General features: G+C 43.3%; 2 protein-coding genes and 1 long non-coding RNA gene across 7 annotated transcripts in view; 2 read left to right on the top strand and 1 right to left on the bottom strand.

The window, feature by feature from the left end:
• Positions 1-1,964: 1,964 nt before the first annotated feature.
• LOC136002254 (uncharacterized) lies at positions 1,965-3,352 on the bottom strand. The gene is made up of 2 exons (XR_010607888.1): positions 3,118-3,352; positions 1,965-2,990 (listed from the first exon to the last, which is right to left on the bottom strand). It is a non-coding gene; the product is annotated as an uncharacterized LOC136002254 (long non-coding RNA).
• Positions 3,353-3,450: 98 nt separating this feature from the next.
• PLIN2 (perilipin 2) lies at positions 3,451-17,521 on the top strand. Its single transcript, XM_065655594.1, has 9 exons — positions 3,451-3,557; positions 5,806-5,862; positions 5,944-6,139; positions 6,782-6,864; positions 7,356-7,641; positions 8,050-8,234; positions 8,987-9,121; positions 9,810-10,100; positions 16,239-17,521. Exons 2-9 carry the CDS (start codon positions 5,833-5,835, stop codon positions 16,371-16,373), a joined length of 1,341 nt encoding a protein of 446 aa, XP_065511666.1. The 5' UTR covers positions 3,451-3,557; positions 5,806-5,832; the 3' UTR covers positions 16,374-17,521.
• An 863-nt stretch (positions 17,522-18,384) lies between these two features.
• Positions 18,385-19,572, top strand: part of LOC136001305 (stabilizer of axonemal microtubules 1-like) — a 49,227-nt gene continuing 48,039 nt past the window's right edge. For all 5 annotated transcript variants that reach the window (XM_065655440.1, XM_065655438.1, XM_065655441.1 and 2 more), the window contains exons 1-2: positions 18,385-18,589; positions 19,087-19,182. In XM_065655440.1, coding sequence (XP_065511512.1) covers positions 18,492-18,589; positions 19,087-19,182 — 194 coding nt within the window. In that variant the 5' untranslated portion in view covers positions 18,385-18,491. The remainder of the gene's footprint in view (positions 18,590-19,086; positions 19,183-19,572) is intronic.

Here is a 19,572-nt window from a genome sequence, read left to right as displayed (position 1 = left end):
CTGTTTTGCTGGACAAGTGCATGGATTGTTTCTCCTAAGATGGTTAACAGTATTTCCCCACTTCACTGCTTTGAACAGTAATCCTAAAGACTTCGTACAGACTCGGTTTAGCTATCTTGATGTGGAGGTATGCCTACTTTGAAATAAAAGTAGCTTTAATCTGTTGAGAGAGCTCTCACTCCCCCATTTTTGACTCCTCAGGATATCCCTCCATCCATTGGCTGCGAGGCCAAGTGAAGACTCTTGTATCAGATCTTGCCTTGTATCGGATCTGTTGGGTGGCTCTGGCTCAGAATATCAGGCTATACCTGTTCCTGAAGGAACAGTATCTGCCCACTCAGGTCCCAAAGATGTTATCACTGCCCCCTCTCCCCACCCTTGGCCTTTCTGTCAACTTGTTAGTGAACAGCTAATACCCTGGTCTCACAAGCTGAAGCGAAAGTATCTGGAACCAGCTGGATCTGTCTGTCAGCGACGTGATGGCTGCCCAGCCTCCCCCAGGGCCTCCCCCATCCTGCCATGTCAGCCCCCAGGGCCTCCTCCAGCCCGCGCTGCGATGCCGCAGCAGGGCCGGTCTCCAGCTGCCCTCAGCCCTGCCCGGCGGGGCCCCGGGGTGATGTCCCAGCCTGGACCTGCCCGTCCTGGTCCCCACCAGGCTTCCACTCCCTGGGGCTGGGCCTGTCCCCAGCTGCCCACCTCCCACCCAGCTGCCCTGCCCCTGGCTGGGGACGTGGGACTGGGCCCAGCTCTGCTGCCCCCACGGGAGCCCCCACGGCTCCCAGCTGCCAGGAAGCCACTGTCCCATGCTGGGCCCTGACACTGCAGCAATCGGAGCGCAGACCCTCCTCTGTGCTGTACTAACCTGGTAAGAAAAGCCGGAGGACCTGAATTCTATCCATTGCTGCCGTCTCTGGTGGAGATATGTTACAAAGCTTGTGAGCCTGAAACCCGAGCTATCCCCCGTTGTGGAGGATATTATAATGAGCTTAAAAGAGATGCACCAGAGGATTGATATCTTTATTGTCTGATCCATGATTTAATAACTTTAATATTTTTTTTTATGTTAAGGATACGTAGGTTGACTTCTGTTCTGAAATGTTAATTAAATGGACTTGCATTGATGAATATGCTGATGTGTTACTCAGATTGAAAGAATTAAACTTCTTTTACTAGACGCACTACATGACTTTAAACTAATCTGCCTTTGCTCCATGGAAGAGAAAGGTAGGGTATACTATCATTGCTTTCCTCTTTTCATAATGGATGGTGTGGCATGGTTTTATGTTATCTGTTACTACTGCTTTACTTGATACTGTCCTGCCTTTCTCTTCCTCCGTCTTGACTGGGACCTCAAGATATTTGAGGAAATTGATTCACCCAAGAGCTAACAGCTGCTTTCCCACCCCTCTTAGCCTGCCAAGGACTGTTGAGGGGTTGATACTATCTCTAATTGTCTGGCAGAGTGTGTCCCTGGGCTGTGTGAGTCGCAGGTGTTCCTGAACGACAAATAATGCTGATATACATTAGTAACTAAAATCCCTGAAATACTCTAGAATTCCCAGTACAGACAACCCCCCCAAAAAGGGGTTAACTCATTTTGTAGTTGTAATGGGTGCACTGAATGTTTTACACTTGAGAAGACCCGTGACTGAATGAGAAACAAATGTAGGTCTCTGATAACAACAATGCTTGCAAGGAAAACAGTGGAATGCCTGTAAAGTGTTTAGCATGCATCCTAACAGAGGCATAATAAAGCAGTTCAGATAAGTGAAAATTCCTGTTACTTTCCAGGATAGTCTTCTATCTTTTCTGCTCTAGAACAAGAATAGAGAAGTGATTTCTTTGCAGAAGTAAACTGAAAGACCATTCTGGGAAGGTCTTCTTGAAACGGGCTGGAAGAAAAAGATGCCCTCCCCTCCATCCCAGGAAGATAGTGTCTTATAGGACCAAGGCTCAGAATCTCATTAGCAGTAAGCAAAGGACATTTTATAATACTGTAATATGTGAATATACATACTAAGTAAATAATAAGGATAGCTTGTATATGTTGCTACCAAGACTTTGCAGGAAGTATTCCTTATAGGCAGACCTCAGACTCTTAGAATCATAGAATAGTTTGGGTTGAAAAGGACCTTAACGATCAGCTAGTTCTAACCCCTCTGCCATGGGCAGGGACACCTTCCAGTAGACCAGGTTGCACTTCTTCTTAGTCAGTCCAATGACGAAAGGAGCCTTCTTCCCCTGTTCCGGGCAGATGATGGTATTTCTTACTGTACTGCTCTGTATTGGTGGAATCTGTTGTCCTGTCACATTGTTGAGCAGAAAAAGAGGTCTGTTTGTTTTAAGCAGTAGAAGCTAAAACAGAATCCATAGGGCTGACTTTTGTTTAGGGCGCAGAAACAGCATAAAGGAGTCCTTGTACTCTGTGGCTTAGAGATAAGGTGGTTTGTTGTCAACTTCAACCATTAATTAAAATTTTCTGGGAAGGAAGTTAAAATTTCCTTTAGGAAAAACATTTGTGCAAAAATGACTGGCCCAAGTAGATTTTGTTTATACATGTTCATAGTGTGTGATTACTCTTGAGGCCTGAATCTTTCTTGTCAGCCTCTTCTATTCTGACACCCTGTCACTACAACAATGAGCTAAATACAACTTTAATTGTAAATATATATATGGACGTTTGCCCATAATTATGTTTCCCTGCTGGTTTGATATCCCTAACTGTGATGTGCTTTTCTTTTTTTAAATAATTTAAAAGCAAAGCGCACCTTTGGAATTACGAAAGTTCCAGCATACCAAACGCATGTTTAAATCTGCTGTGATGGTTATCTGCGAGCATGCTGAACTGCACTTTCAGCGCTGGAGAAGACTGGAGGCTCGTCTGCTTTTCCGAGCAGGAGGCTCACGTAGGGACCTCAGGGTCGGCTGGCCCCCATTTCGCTTCACCCCGTGCTCCAGCCCCACGAGGGACGAGTCCCGCTCAAGAGGTGCTTTGTGAAAGGAGAGAGATGATTCATTTAAGACCAACACGGCCAAATCTTTTGCCTCGTTTTTTTTTTTCCCCCCCCCAACGAGACGAGCTGCAAGATTTGCACAAGAGAAGAGAGCGAGCCTTACGTTTGCAACCCCTGTGCTCCTGGCCGGGCCACTTGCGGGCCTGCACGCCTTGTCTGCAGGCGGCGACCAGCCGCTAGGTCTGGTCCTTGCGCTTGTATTATCATACTAAGATCTGGCCTCCCGGCAGCCCAGCTGAGCAAGATTTTCCTTTGCTAAGATGCCTTTTCCAGGAGGAGCGCTGCCCTGCCCGGGCTCCGGCCCGGCGCGGCAGGCAGCGCGTGCCCAGCCCCTGCCCCGCCCCGCAGCGGGCCGCCCGCGCACAGCGGCGCGGTGACGCGCACGGCGGTGACGCGCACGGCGGTGACGCGCCCTCCTCTCGCGAGAGCGGGCAGCGCGCGGCCGGCGGCGGCCGCTCCCCATAAATAGCGGGGCGAGGCCGGGCCTGCCCAGGCGGTGGTGGCGCCCGAGCTCGGCGGTGGGTAACCGATCTTCCCTCCCGGGTGAGTACGGCGGTCCGCGGCGCTCCGGCCCGGCTCTCCGCGGCCGCGGGGGTGAGCGGGGCGGCGGGAGCGCTGAACCCTGCGGGGCCGACTCCGCAATATGGTGGAGCGGGCGGGGGCTGCGGCTCGCCGCGGGGCCGCCCCCGCCGCCTCTGTCGTCGCCCCTGCGGTCCCCTCGCCCCAAATCCCAGGGGATTTCTGTCGGCTGCTTAGGACACCTCCGTGAGCAGAAAGTCCCGCGATGCCCGTCAGCCCCCGGGAGAGGCGTTGGCCTGCGGCGGCCCCCGGTGACACCGGGCCTGGGGCGCCGGGCCCGGCCGCTCGGCTCTGCTGCGGCTCATCGTGCTGCCTTCTGCTCTCTAGCTGCTTTCCACAGCGAGGCGGGGAAGGCAGAAGTTAAATTTGTGACTTCCTTTATTCGCGTTCGGGTGTGTTTGGTTTGTTCTTTTGTTCGTTTTTTCTGTCTCAGAAAGTACACTTTTGTACCGTGGGCTTCGATTCAGGCGTCTCGCTCACCCACTCTGGTGAAGTGGATCTGACTTCTGCCAGAGCCGAAACTATTCAAGGGATTTCTGAAACTGTGCAAGATTCTAGCTATCTTCCATGTCTTAAAGAGCAGGAGTAACTTCACGGACTAACTCCTATTTTAGTGACTAAAATTCAAACCTATGCAGTGTGTGGCTGGATCTTTTGGGGCACATTGTGAATACTGAATAATCGTTAAAGTAAGGGCCCTTCTTCCTTCAGAGGCCAGATCTGTGATGCTAGCCTCCTCTGTTCTACAGCATGCTCTGCAGTTTGAAGTGAACTTCAGTTGTACTCCAATCTGAGTTGTAATGCTATGTGAGAAAAATAACGTGTTTCTGGCGGTATTTCAGTACTTGATAAATGGAAGGAAAACTTCTCTGTTAGTGCTGTAACTCATGTCTGTTACTTGCTTATATGTTCCATGTGTAGCGATTAATCTCATTGTAGACGTTACCTTATGACAAATGTGTGTTAATATGTGCAAATATGCCTGTAAAATGTTAACAGCATGCCTTTGTCCTTGTTCCCCATTATGTAACAGGGAAAAGTTTTATTTGACCCCAGGCAGAATATTAACATACTCCTTTTGATATTCTGACAAGTGTGAGGGGGAAAACTGTTTTTGGCTCTTGGACAAACCAGCAGAAAGCCTTGAAAATCAGTCCTTTCAAGGACTGACTTTTAGTGTGCCCTTTCTATTTATTGCCTTCATGTATGCAGGTTCTTCTGGAACTTGTGTCATATGAAAGCAGCAATGCAAAAAGTGCTTCTTGCATATTTAGTTCAGCCTACCTGCACACTTAAGATGACAGTGCACTTCTGTCTGTTTTCCTTATGCGGTGCTGCAATACCCCTCTGCTTTTATCAGGTTCATGTGGGAAGAGATGTTGGTATTTTCTCCATAGGAATACACGTTGGAAAATAATTGAATAGCGTAGGCTTGTTGAATGACTGGTGCCTGCAGCCTATTTCAGCATGGGATGGGTAATATTTAGGTCTAAATTAGCATAAAGGAGAGTTATTTTCTGCAGTGGGGAAGTCCTATGTTCTGTGTGTTAGAGGAATGCTAACTTTTGAGCAAGCTGAGCAGGGGGAGCCCTGTGTGGGCATCAGGCATGGCACTAGAGATAATTAACTCCTTGTGTTTAGTGGAATGACTTGTGAGAATTGAGCTGAGGTTACTGAAATGAGTACTTCACCTCAATCTTGCATGTGTTTTCAAGATCTGGACAGCAATGGTGACTCAAATTTAAAACTTGACTCCCTTATGCTAACAGAGGATCTAATCTGAATAAAGATATTGGTGGTGGATTCTTTGTCTGATTTAGAGACATCCTAAACTAGAGTTTTAATGACTTGTTGGCTGGTGTTTCTTTGTCCTGCCTCAACAGACAAGCCCGAGTGTGTCTGTTTCTCCTAGAAAAATGAATTCATCCACCAGTTTAACTGTTTGGTAATTCTGCAATGAGCTGCTTTACCTCAAAGCCTGTCTCTTCCGTGTGGCCTACTTGTGTTGCCTAAACCAAACTAAGTAATTAGGAAACAAAATCTTGGACTTCTGAATTGCCACAATAAAATGTAATTCCTGTATGCAAGAACGTGAACATCTTAATCCCCTTGATGACTGGGGTTGATTAGAAAAGGTTTGTTGGTTTCAAAGTCTGGTGATTAGATGAAGTGGATATGAGGATGCCGTAGCTAACATATGCTTCTTTCACAGGCTGTGTAAGATTCAAGACCTGAAAAAATGGCATTGGCAGCAATTGATCCACAGCAGGTAGGTCTGAGTGAGCCCCATAGTTTTTTACATCTAGTTCAGAAAAATAGGAGTCAACTAACCTCCTTCTCTTCTAAACAGAACATTGTATCAAGGGTTGTCAACCTTCCCTTGGTGAGCTCCACCTATGATATGGTGTCCACAGCTTACACCACCACAAAGGATAACTATCCTTGTCTGAAGTCAGTATGTGAGATGGCAGAGAAAGGAGTGAAGACAATTACTTCGGTAGCCATGACAGGTGCTATGCCGATCATCCAGAAACTGGAACCACAAAGTAAGGCAAAGATAGAACTGTTCAATTCAACTATTTGCTTATATATCCAGATGCAATTACAGTTTAGCATGGCTATGCTGTTTCAGGTAGCTGGCTGAACCTGTTGCCTCGCTTGAGTAACTGATTACAAGTGGTTATTATTTAACTACAACAACAAAACCCATAATTCAGAGCCAAAGCAGATTCCAGCTCTTGTAATACAAAACCGACTCCTTTTGATATGTGAGAGGTTGCGTAGTCTCTTGCTCAACACCCTCCTCACCTTTCACCTGGTTTCAAATGCTACTTTGTACTTTCTATCACTGTGATCAACTTGTGGTTAAATTTGGGAACTGTGTCACAAGGCTGTTGTAATCGGGAGCCTGGTTTCATGAAGTGGCAGGCAGCCAGGTGCTTCAGCTTGTTCTAACAGGTGCTTATAAGGTATCAAATACATGTTCTCTGCCTGCAAGTGAGCTTTTTTTCTTGGCACTGTAAACCTGTCTTTTAATTGGGTTTTGCTGCCTCAAATCTCACTGAAAAGTGGAGGAAGCTACTTTAAGAGCATTGTTGCATGAGCTCTGTTTCAAGAGGAATTCTTAACTGGAGTTATTTACGCTAAGAAATAAAAACTAAAACCAACTATTGTAATTTCTTTTACAGTTGCAGTTGCCAACAACTATGCTTGTATAGGTCTAGACAAAATTGAAGAGAGACTACCTATACTGAATCAACCCACTGACAAGGTAAGTTCTTTCTGTGTACATATGCTAAGCAGAAGAACTGTTATTACTGAAAATACGGGGAGACAGATTTCAATAAGCCACACCTGAAGTACAGCATAAAAGCAATGAGGAAGTGAAAGGTGTTTCTGTAAAAGAGTTTGCCTTTGGGAGGCCATTAAGCCTTTAAAAAAATAAACCCCAAACATTTGCCAACCATTTAACACATCTGTCTATAGCTGGTGTTCATTGGTGGGCATCTTTTTAAAAATTTGAGTCCTTGTCTCTTTCCTGCTCAGTGTGAAGCAAGTAGTGCTTGTATTACATTCAGTGAAGTGTTTTGAGCTGAAGGCTCTGTGGCAGTTACATTTTGTTTTGTACATATGTTTTCAGGGCAGAATTTCTCCTAGATAACCAATACTTGTACAAGCTTTAGCATAAAAGTATATTTCCTGGATTTATGTACCTTTCTCTAGAAAATATTTCTAGTGATTCAGCCTGTTTCCTTATGGCAGGTTGTTGCCAATGCCAAGGATGCAGTTGTTGGAGCCAGAGAAGCTGTAGCAACCACTGTGACTGGTGCCAAGGAAACTGTTGCTCACACGATCACTGGAGTTGTGGGCAAGACTAAGGAAGCAGTGCAAGACAGCGTAGAAATGACCAAGTCAGTTGTCAATGGCAGCATTAACACTGTCCTGGGAAGTCGTGTGGTGCAAATGGTGAGCAGTGGAGTGGACAGTGCTCTCACTAAATCAGAGACCCTTGTAGACCAGTATCTCCCACTTACAGAAGCAGAACTAGGTAAGACCAATTCAAGGTTGTTGCTGTGTTGTGGGTGGTTTTTTTTTTTTGGTGGTGGTTTGTTTGTTTGGTGGTTGGTGTGTGTGTGGTGTGTGTTTTGTGTTTTTTTTTTTTTTTTTGTTGGAATGCTTGTATTGGAAAGAAGCAAGCAGTCATCCATTTATTACTTATGTGGGGAGAGGGCATGTACTGCCCAAACTGCCTCTTGCTGTGCTGGTTGTAATAGCATCTTCTTCACAGGGAAGCATAGTGAAAATAACAATTTCCACTTATGGTTTATCAACCTATGCTGCTGCTAAAGGACTACTAAACAAGTCCAGTATTCAGCTGTTACTAAGCAAATAAAATTGCCTCAGACCTCTTAAGTTTTCTTCCAGTGGTCAATTTGCTTCCTTTCTATATATCTAGAGAAAGAAGCTACAAAAGTTGAGGGTTTTGAAGCTGGAGTTCAAAAGCCAAGCTACTACATTAGACTAGGATCCCTGTCTTCAAAGCTCCGCACACGTGCCTACCAACAAGCCTTAAACAAAGTTAGGGATGCTAAGCAGAAAAGCCAGGACGCGATCTCTCAGCTTCACCACACTGTCAGTCTGGTAAGTCTAAGCTTTTGCTTGAGGTATATAAAGCAAATGTTGGTATAGCTCTAGAGTACAGACAATAGCCAAAAGAGGCACAGGAAAATTGTAATAGCTCTCTGAATAAATGCATTTTCTAAAGGTAAATCATTTCTAATTTGGAGCTTTTCAGCACCGTTCAGCAGAGGTCCTACATCAGTCTGAGCTTTAAAATAAGCAGCAATTGCTTGTAATTTTAAATACTGAAGAAATAGAAGTGACATGTTTAAGTTTATATTACTGTTTTAGAGAGCTGGGTTTGACACAGACTTCATTCAGTGACGACGTCTTGCAATTTTGAAACACCTCAGTCCTTTAAGTGCTTTTTGTTAATAAAATGTTGGATTTTATATGGGCTTGTTGTTCTTTCTGTGGGTGTCTCCAAGCATTCCTGGGTACTTCTGTAGTCTTATCCTAACAATGTACCTTTATGTACAGGACAAACTGTGCATAAAGAGTCTTGGCCTTCTATACACTTTCAAATCCTTATGTAGGATGTTAGTGGGGGAGGGGGAAGTAGTGGAGGCAGAGGAATACACTACATAACATCTCAAAACTGCTCCCTGTTTTCTCTTCTTGGAAGAGAAGTAACACACTCTTATATTCCCCAAGGTCTTTTATACCGAACTTTTAAAATATTTAAAAAGGAGGTTATGAAGCAGGCAATTTAGGGTGTCCCTAATGAACTGTTTGGACTTTTTGCTTTACTACTTTATTTGGCTGTATTTCAGATCGAGTATGCCAGAAAGAACATGAATAGTGCCAATCAGAAACTTCTCGATGCCCAGGAAAAGCTTTATCAGTCCTGGGTAGAATGGAAGAAAAATACAGGCCAAAATGATGGTGATGAAATGCATAGTGCTGAGGTAAATAGATGTAAATGTAATCCAGAAATAAATGGACTGTATGCTGTCAAGGTAATGGCAAACTAACAGTCTCCAAAGCATGCAGCATCTTAACAGCACGGAAGCTTGCGCAAATGTGGAGTCTGAATGCTGAAGGTCAGAGCAGCTGACTAGTAACTATAATGAACAGTAGGGGACACCTGAACTCTTAAATGAGCTTACTTCCTGCAAACATTCTGGGATTCATTCTTGTTTCAAGAGTGCTCACCCTGTTTACTACGTGAACCCGTATTGGGATATGCATATCTAGATGAACTAGGACTCATCTGATATAGCCAGATCAGAAATAACAATTTTCAGCATAAAGCAGTCCTAGGCACAAACTCATCTTATATGTGGCTTTAAACAGTGGATTGTTGATTAGAATATACTTTCCTGCTGTGATTTCTTATCCAGAGTTCAAACAAGAGCTTGCTGATCTCTTGCTGGGAAGAAGCTACCAATGTTTCTGTTCCACAAAGTACTTGAGCATTGAAAAAATATCAAGTACTTTCAAGTCTCTGACCCTTCTGACTTAAGACATGTTTTATTATCTGCTATAGCTTTATTTTACTTGTATCCCCTTTGCTTCTTTAGGTATCTTGAGCAACATAAAGCTGCCACTGTCATAAAAAGATACTAATGTGCTGTTATGTGTTTTTGTTTCCAGCATATTGAGTCAAGAACTCTAGCTATTGCACGGAGCCTAACTCAGCAGCTACAGACCACCTGCCTCACACTGGTCTCAAGCCTACAGGGGCTGCCACAGAATGTGCAGGATCAGGTTTACAGTGTTGGGTCAATGGCAGGTGATGTCTACCAGAGCTTTCGGTCAGCATCCTCCTTCCAAGAATTATCAGACAGCTTTCTTACCACTAGCAAAGGACAGCTGAAGAAAATGAAGGAGTCTCTGGATGATGTGATGGATTATCTTGTTAACAACACACCACTCAACTGGCTGGTAGGTCCCTTTTACCCACAACTGCCTGGCATTCAGCATGCTGAGAGCAAAGGAGAAGGAGAGAAAAACTCCAGCCATAAAGACAAACAGCCTGAACATGCTACTGAATGAACTGCATAGCATGCACGTACTCTGCTGACTGACCAAACAAGTGGCCTTAGCAAGTGTAGCTGTCAAAAAAGCCTTGGAGAAAAATCCATAAACATAAAGAGTGGGGGAACAATACACAGAAAAGACATTCCCATGCATGGGCTGTATTGTCCTGCATAGTTAAGCTACTCTAAAAAATGAAACTGTCTTGAGTGCCTAAATATTGGCAGCTTACAGTTGTCAAGATGCCTTGTTTGTCTGTCAAGAAACCTCACCATGCTTATTGATGGCATTAATACCATTAGTCTAAATGAAACCTACCACAGCTAAAAGTATTTGATTTGTTGCTTAATCTGTACTAAATGATGTAAAAGCCTGACATACTATGAAATGCATTTAAAAGCCCTGCAGTCTAGCTAGGTATGCCTAAATTCCATGTTTGCTGCAGATCACACATTTGATTATTATGGATCTGACTGTCTCAAATCCTACTACTACACAATTCATGACAAAGGTTCTGTGAGTACAGAATTCCAAAGCTGAAGGTGAGGTTTCTGAATGAGTCAGCTGGAGTTACTTAAATGCTGTAATAGTGCTAACATTAACTATATAAACTTAACTATTGTATAACACAGTAACCTGACCACAGAATCATAGAATATCTCAAGTTGCAAGGCACCCAAAAGGATCATCAGTTCCAAATCCCTGCTTCCCGCAGGACTGCCTAAAAGTAAACATTATGACTAAGTGTCATCCAGATGCTCCTTGAACTCTGGCAAGCTTGAGGCTGTTACTGCTTCTATGGGGAGCTTGTTCGAGTCACCAACAAAATCATTACCACACACTTTCTTAAATATGCATTATAAAGACAAGATTCATGCTGTTTGTACCCAGGTGCCTGCTGTTGTGTGGGTTGGTTTTTTGTAGCCATCTTTTTGTAATTCATTTTGTATGTTAGTAATAAATGCTTCAGTAGCCGAAGTCTGTGTCCATTTCAGTGATGTTTAAAAAAAAAAAAAATGTAACTTGCTGTTCTGGGACTCCTTCAAACTGGGTCCAGCAGAAAGCAAGCTTGAAATGTGGATGAAATAGACATGCATTGAAAACGTATTTGTGTGTGTGTATAGATCGGCAAGGTATTGCTGCAGCATTTCCTTCCTCCTTTTGAGTTACTGTCCATCCTTCCATTCAGTCTTAACTTTATTGCTGCTTTTTTGGTGCTTGCTGTTGCCTGCCTTTAATTATGATCTGAGTTCTGAGCTGATGTATGTTCCAGTATTGAGGAGAGAAGGATATGAACAAAAAAACCCTGTCCCGCCTTTGCACTTGGTGTTCTTCTTGTGTGCATGAGACTGCCAGCTACCTGCTTTGACTGCTGGCTCCATGGAAGCAGTATATGCTCCTCAGCTGCAAACACCAGTTTTAACCTGTTTGACTTTATTTACCCGCTTTTGAATCTGAGTGACTAATGTACACTAACACTCAGCTATTTGGGTGGAGTTGTTCCTCAGTGAATCCTGTGATTCCCTCCCCTGGAAGATAATTACAGTCACTAAGAAAAAACCTTTATTGGTTTAGGGCTGTTCAGGTAAGTTGTCTGTGTTCTTAATGCATGCTCCATGCAACTTGGAGTTGCAATCATTTAGTGTAGCAATACTGGCCACTGTTTTCAAAGAGGTCACCAAATACTGTGAAGCAAAAATGGAGTTCAAGGAAGCTTGTCACCTAGTGACATGTTGCTACATGAAACAATACCTCTACCTAGTACAATGTGAGCACTAAAGCAAAGTTACATGTAGTCTGGCCTTCTAATGTGAGAGGGTTTGCTCAGCTGTTAAGTCAGTGTTGATCTAGAAGTGTTAGGAAGACTGTATTTTAAGCACAATATTAAAAATGTAACAAAAGAGGATTACAGATAAAGGTTCTGTAACTTCTGGCTTTAAATACTCAATTTTTGTAATGGGGGCTGTTTAACATGAAATTAACAGGAGATGGTGAATATATTCCTTTCCAGCTAGGGCCTGAGTTAAGTCTTCTGGAACTCTTTCAGCAATTAATTTTATTTGCTTTAAATACTGAGTGAATCCAGCCAGAGAAGAACCTTTTTATTTCAATCTATAATAAAATTTGTAGAGTGTACCCACTGTTACAGAGGTGCTCAGGAACAGAAGGGAACTAATCAGCTCTGGGAGCAGCTGGCAGTTCAAAGAAGAGAATTCCCATTCTTGTATGAATTTTAAAATCTAAAGGCTTGGGCCTTCATTCTGAGGTGCTCAATCAAATAGGAATAAGTAGCATTATCTAGTATTAATGCAAGAGCAGTACATCTCTCTGTTCTGCCTTAAGTGGCACTACTGTCTCGTACTTTCTTAGATGGCTGTCCAGCTTTACTGAATGTCAGCAAGCAGATGAAGTAGAATGCAAGAGGTAATGTTACAAGCCTAGACCTTCAAGGCACTTCTCCCTCACCATGCGCTGTTGGGTGGCTTCTTTGTAAAAGTTACTTTGACTTCTGACAGCTGACCTACAACTGGTGGCTGCCAACAGAGAAATGCCCAGTTATATGCTTACCTAATGGTTGAGCTAATAGTCTGTTACAGCAAAATGCTGTACGCAGGTTCCTGTATCATGCTGTTATGGTGTGTAGTCATTTCATTGGACCTTGCCCCATCAAAAGTGTGTAAGAACCCTTCCTTGGAGGAAAAGGATGAAAACCAGCAAATCAGTATGTTCCTGGTTTACCATATTGAATAAAAGTCTCTGGGTTTAAATTATTAGACTCTCCTAATAAGGATAGCACTGTGTGTTTAAACAGAATTGCAACTGTAGCTTGCATGGCTATCTACTTGCTGGTAACCTAGTACAGCATATCCCTAGACTCTAAATACAAGTCAATGGATAACTATTTTTCTCTAGCATAGTTAGAGAGGCTGATTATTAAAATGCCTGCTGGAAGCCAGAATGCTGTTGACACCTTCCAAAGCCATCTTTGTTTTTTTTTCACTGCAGTGGACTGAAGCTGAAGTGCATGCTAGTAACTACCGAAAACTCTCATACAGAAGGAGGAAAACCTAAGATAGTAAAAGGGCAAAGCCTGGTCATCATGTTTTCCTGCCATCTTACCTGTTTCTTACCTGCCACCTTACTTCCCGTTTCCAGGCTCATTTAGGAGAGAACTATTATTCTATCATTGCTGATAATCCTTTGCTACAAAAGTCTTAAATACCAGCAGTCTTAAGTAACTCCATGTGATACAGAAGTTTTGCAAACATCAAATTTATAGTAGCATATGCCTTGGTCAAATCCAAATAACAGGATTTGTATTATGCAAGAACTGGAGTTCCAGCGATATAGCTAGTTTGCCTCGAAGTAAAGAAAGATGGAAAGCTTTTGAAATCTCTCCTATTCCTTAAGATAACTTCTTTGCAATAATATTTTCTAAACTACAACTAACAAATACTATATAGCTAGTAAAATAGGTGAAAAAATTTGGAAACAACTGATTAATAATTTTTTGTTAAAGAACAAAACCAACCCCCAAAAAACCGACATCAAAACAAAAAAACCCACCTCAAAACTTCTCTAAGCCATCTAATTAAAAAGAAAAAATGGAACTTGCCTTATTTTAAGCATGATCTGTTGGTCATTTGCATGATCAGAAAGTCTTACATGGAACAGCTTGCTGGAGGCATTGTGCAGAGTCTTTTGTTAAATGTATTTCTTTTCACACCAAGATGGAAATTTTCTTTTGGGTAATACAGTCTGGTGACTAAAAATAAGTGCGTGTTTTGAAAGTGCACAAAATAAGAACCATCTCTCAAATTGCTAGTGGTTCAGTTCTGAAAATATACTAAGCAAGGAAAAAAATAGATTAATTAAAAGTTAAGTTAGTATTGACATGAACATTTGTATATGAAGACAGTAAAACACCGAAGTATGTTTTGTACTATTCAATGCAAGGCTTTTGCAACTTTTACATTATTCTGTGTAAATGATCTAACTGCATCTTATGAAGAAATGGCACGAAGAAAAGTTGTATCTGGCCTTATTCTTTGTTGTGACAATTGACTTACTGCTTTGTTTCAACTTCGTATCAATGGTGAAAAGTGATAAAGAAGTGAAGGTCCTTTGCCTAAGCAAGCCCATAACACTAAGGGCTCTGCATTGTTTTAGTTAGACTGCTCCAGATGTCAGAATATGCTAATCTAATACAATTTAGCATGTTAAAAACTGAGATAAATCATATCGACATCAACCCTGGTTTACTCTGATGCTAATAAACATACCCCAATTTGAAATTCTTTCATGGCTATGAACATCTTACTAGTACGTTAAAGGAGTCAGCTGCTTATAATGTGTGCATCAAGGAGAAGAAGCAAGCAAAAACCTAAATTCAGGCTATTATCCTGTTGGCAGTAGGAACAATGTGGGTATATGTAATAAAAGTGTCTTAAACCTAGGATATAGTAAACATTATCACTGGTCAGACACAGTTACTGAACATGGTCATGTGCCCTGCTCAGCCTAATTACAGAATAAAACAACTTGTTTAAACCAGCCATTTGCGCACATTTTTAAGCGAGTTTGCATATGGACTACTTGCCCTTAGTCTCGTTAAGACAGCCCCATTTGTACTGCAGTATGAAGTACAGAGTCATGTGCTGATAATGGGAAAAACTTGTTGATTACTCTAAGTGCAGTAGAGTTTTAGGTGAACTACCATAAGCAGAAAGATACAAGATAATTCCTGCTGGTAGAAAGATGTGTTTCCCTCATTCCTAGTGCCTTTTGGTTTTTTAGGAGACAAAGATGACTTATCTCATTTTGATCAAGTTTAGGTTCTCAGAGTGGTCTACGCATTTCATTGTATTCACACTAGTGCCTGATAAGTGACAGGCTGCTTAAGTTCTTCTGAAGCTCAGTTTTAATTAATATTTTAATCAATATTTCCAAGTCCCTGGTGCCCTATGGCTACGCATTCTCTAAGGAACTGACTGATTGACGTTCAGTGCTATCTACAGCCTGATAGCTGAAACAGTAATTCCTTTATTCTTTGATGCATTCTCTATTCTTCTGACATGTCTTCATAGGTTTGTCTTGCATACTGTCTTTCATAACAGTAAGTCATAAGCAAGGTGTTTTGCAGTTAGGGAATGGATTAAAACTGTTTTGCCAGTCAGCACTGAGCTTAATTAACACAAATGCCTAGAAGCCTCTTCAAGTTGCTGCTTCTTTGTACATGCAGAACCAAAGTCCTGTCAGCAAGTAGCAATCATTATGTGCTGATAATGTGCCTGGCTCCAAGTATGTCACGTCAGCAACATTAAAGCTAGCCATGAATCAAACTACAGATATAAGTATTTTTCACCTGGGGCAAAAAACTTTTGGTTGTGAGTAAATTGCTTAATTATATCCCATTTTTCAGAAGTGCCTAAGTAATCTAGGTCCTGCTAAGGGGACTTAAGGGTTGGGACTTAAGCTCCTAAGTGTCTTAGCCAACATTTTTAGAAGTGTGTAACATCCATGTATCTACTAATGTCTCTGGCAATTCCTGAAACCTGATGCTGCTTAACAGTACAGAATACTATGCATACAGTTACAACAGAGGGCAAAGTGGGATTGCAGTTCCAGACATTTGTTTTATCAGGAAAGGTTTGATGTCATAGACAGGAAGAGCAGTACAGAGCCATCCATATAAAGCTTCTTAGGGCAGGTTCCTTTGTATAGACCATTGTTTCCAAGGAAAGAAGAAGGGCAAAATAAGTTTAAAAACTTCCTTTCGTAATTTTCCAGTTGCCAGTTTCACTAAATACACTCCACGAAGTTCAGCTTTGTTCCACCTCTACTATAAAATCCTGTCTTCTAACCAATGGATCTTTGGTCTGTCTTAATGCTAGGTGTGACTGAGCATATTTCACTCTGTATTCAGTATTTTGGGCCTGATTTCTCAAGATGCTGAGCATCTTTATCTCCTGACTTCAGTGAGGAGTACTACAAAAATTCCTTTAGTTTTACTTTTAAACTGATTGAAATTTCATTCCTACACAGGTTCCAGATTTCACTATTACAGACCTGTCTTCAGAGTCAGATGATATCCCAGATATTTTGGATTTGGATGAAGACGATCAGCAAGACTTTTCACGCACAAATGGCCCTTACACCACAGGGCAAAGAGCTGAATAGAGAGAAGCATAAAAAAAGTCTTCTTCATACAATGTACTTTTGCCATGATGTTTCTCCTTTTTAAAAATGAACTTGCCTAGCTTAGGAATTTTGGGGATATTTTTTTTGTAATCAATACTGTTTCAGTTAGCTGCATCAAAATTCTGATTTTTTTTTCCACCTAAGGAATGCATGCTATATCAATTCATTAGCATGGGTGTCAAGCTCCCATTCTACAAGCCAGGTATAGCCTAACCAGCCTATTCAACTTCAATCTAATCTTTGTTAATGATTTGTTCTCCCGCTGGCAGCAGCCATGAGAACACTCCAGTGCTTTGCATAAAGGGCTGCCAACAAAAGGAGTTGATGAGGATTTGACTGCAAAATTTCCCCTTTCGGTCTACATGAAAAGCACTTCTGCATCTACCTCTTTGCTGCTGGAAGGGGTAAGAGACTTTGTCTCAGATTCTCTCAGGTTATTTTTGGTAGAGTCTGTAGCTACCAAGCTTCGAAGCTTAGAGCTTCCCTTCAGCAAGAGTACTTTATGCAGAAAAGGACTCCCTGTCTCTCTACATGCCTTCTGTGTGCAAAAATGTTGGCCATCCTGATGCTACCAGTTGTCAGGCCTGAGACTAGAAGAGGGTAAATGCTTAAAGTCTTCCAGGAATAACGATGAGAGCTAAAAAAGAAAGGGGAAGGGACTGTAAAAAGTAAGCAAAAATGCAGGGCAAAGACATAAAAACAGATGTGGGACAGAAAAAAAAAAGGCAAAAAAAGAAAGAGAATTGAAGGTAGGGGTACTTCTGGTGACCATGTTGATCTTTTAATGTTTAAATAAAATCTCAAATATTTGCTTAGGAATGTTGAATCCGCATTTGCTTGCATGCAGTGATTTCTGTAGGAGCTGGGGCGGGCGGGAGCAGGGCTGGAGGAGGCTTCTTACATTTTTGAGGACGGGGCCGAACTCCTCAGGCAGAGATGCCCTCAATGTCGCAGTGTGACCGCAGCCAGCCCGGAGATGTTGCACAGTGCTCGTTTCTTTTTGTACAGCCACAGAAATGTTGTGGGGCTGCCAGCGTCGCTGTCAGGTGCATGTAACGCTTGCTGGTTGTGAAAACTTCGGCAGTCTAGTCACTGAAATGCCTTGGAATAAAAGTTTGAATTGTGGAGCCTGCTGCCGGTGCGAGTTTTACTTGGCTTTTGTGTAGAAATTTGTAATCTGATTACAAAATAACTCAAATCGCAATGGCCCTCTGCAGGTCCTTTTGCCCAAGCGCTGCCCGAGGTGTGATCACAGAATCACAGAATGTCAGGGATTGGAAGGGACCTCAAAAGATCACCTAGTCCAATCCCCCTGCCAGAGCAGGAACATCCAGATGAGGTTACACAGGAAGGCGTCCAGGCGGGTTTTGAATGTCTCCAGAGAAGGAGACTCCACAACCTCCCTGGGCAGCCTGTTCCAGTGTTCCGTCACCCTCACCGAGAAGTTTCTTCTCAAATTTAAGTGGAACCTCTTGTGTTCCAGTTTGAACCCATTGCCCCTTGTCTTACCGTGGTTGTCACTGAGAAGAGCCTGGCTCCAACCTCGTGACACCCACCCTTTATATATTTATAAACATTAATGAAGTCACCCCTCAGTCTTCTCTTCTCCAAGCTAAAGAGACCCAGCTCCCTCAGCCTTTCCTCATACGGGAGATGCTCCACTCCCTTAATCATCTTTGCTGCCCTGCGCTGGACTCTCTCCAGCAGTTCCCTGTCCTTCTTGAACTGAGGGGCCCAGAACTGGACACAATACTCCAGCTGCGGGACACACCGCTCGGGGCCTCCTCGAGGGCGAGTTTGGAGCCACAGTCCTGGCGGCCTCTGCGGAGTCCCCTCACCATGGCGGCTGCGCCACCCCGCGGGGACTACAGCTCCCGGCAGGCAGCGCGCCCGGCTTGCCTTGCGCGCCTGCGCGCCGAGCCAATGGGAGCCGGCGGGAGGTCTCGCGGCGCTACGGCCTGCGGTGGGCGGGCCCGCGCAGAAGAGCTTTTGGCGGGAGGGGGAAAATGGCGGCGGCGTGGCGGCTCCTCGGCGGCCGTTAGGCGGCCGTTATTCGCCTGGTCCCACCGGAGCGTGCTCCCTGAGCTGCTTGGCACTATGTACGTCGAGTGGGAGGGGGACCATCTCTGCCTCTACGTGCTGGCCCTGGGATTCGACCTGCAGGCAGTTGACAGCTATGGCTTGGAATTGGAAGCGTGAGTGCGGGAGAGAGCCGGGGAAGGAGGAGAAAGTGGAGGGTGGAGTGGGCCTCGTTTTGGGCGCCAGCTCCCGAGTGGGGCCCTGAGTTTAACCTGGGAGCACACACCTGGCGCCCTTGGCGACACCTGGCCCAGAGGAAATGCCTGAATTGCTGTAGTGGTCTGTGTTACCTGTGTCTGAAGAAGTGAAACCCAGAAACAATATCAGCTCTTGCTCTTCAGTTGATACATCCCGCACAGTGCTATGCAGAAAGTGAGCTGTACGTCTTGGTTTGAAAACTTCTTTGAGAGAAAATGCCCTCACTGAAATTATTTCTGCTTTGTTAAGTAGGCTGGTGGATGTATCTTTTTAACTGTGAAGAAAATAAAACATTTAATATATAGTTTGTAACATTTTTATATAAATTATTTTGCAATCTTAAGCGCCAAGTAAAAATGTTATGTTAATTTGGCACCCTAACTGCTTCTAATGTAGCTGCTTATTTGCATATTAGGAAGATGTTTGATGTCCCAAACAACAGTGCGTTTCAGGCCATTGCCCTCTTCTTGTTTAATATGCTGGATCAGAGCCGTGCAAAAAAAGCTTTCAGGTCAGTGTTCGGCTTGTGAAGGTTACTGCTGTGCACATCATCAAGAATATGGTTTTGCACTTGCTGGATGGGGGGGAAAGTGGTCACTTGGGGAATGTTATGGAAAAAAACATGCAGTCAGAGAATTTGTTTTCTCTTGACCACAACTCTATAATGTATCAGAAAACTTGCCTTTATTAAAATTGTTGTTGATAGTATCTGTAAGTTGGAAAGTTTGGTACAAACTTCCATATCTGCAAAGTAATCTACCTGTTCCGTTCATTTCCCTGACCAAACAGTAACATTTCCCAGTTAAGGATTGAAGCCAAGATCTTCCACATGGCAAGAACCCCATCTTCCTTAATGTTTTTCCTCATATAGCTGAGCTACTTTAGCTTATGCATTAAATAA

The sequence above is a fragment of the Caloenas nicobarica genome, chromosome Z (assembly GCF_036013445.1).
Source record: "Caloenas nicobarica isolate bCalNic1 chromosome Z, bCalNic1.hap1, whole genome shotgun sequence".
NCBI classification, from domain to species: domain Eukaryota; kingdom Metazoa; phylum Chordata; class Aves; order Columbiformes; family Columbidae; genus Caloenas; species Caloenas nicobarica.
This window is presented reverse-complemented; position numbering and strand designations above follow the sequence as displayed.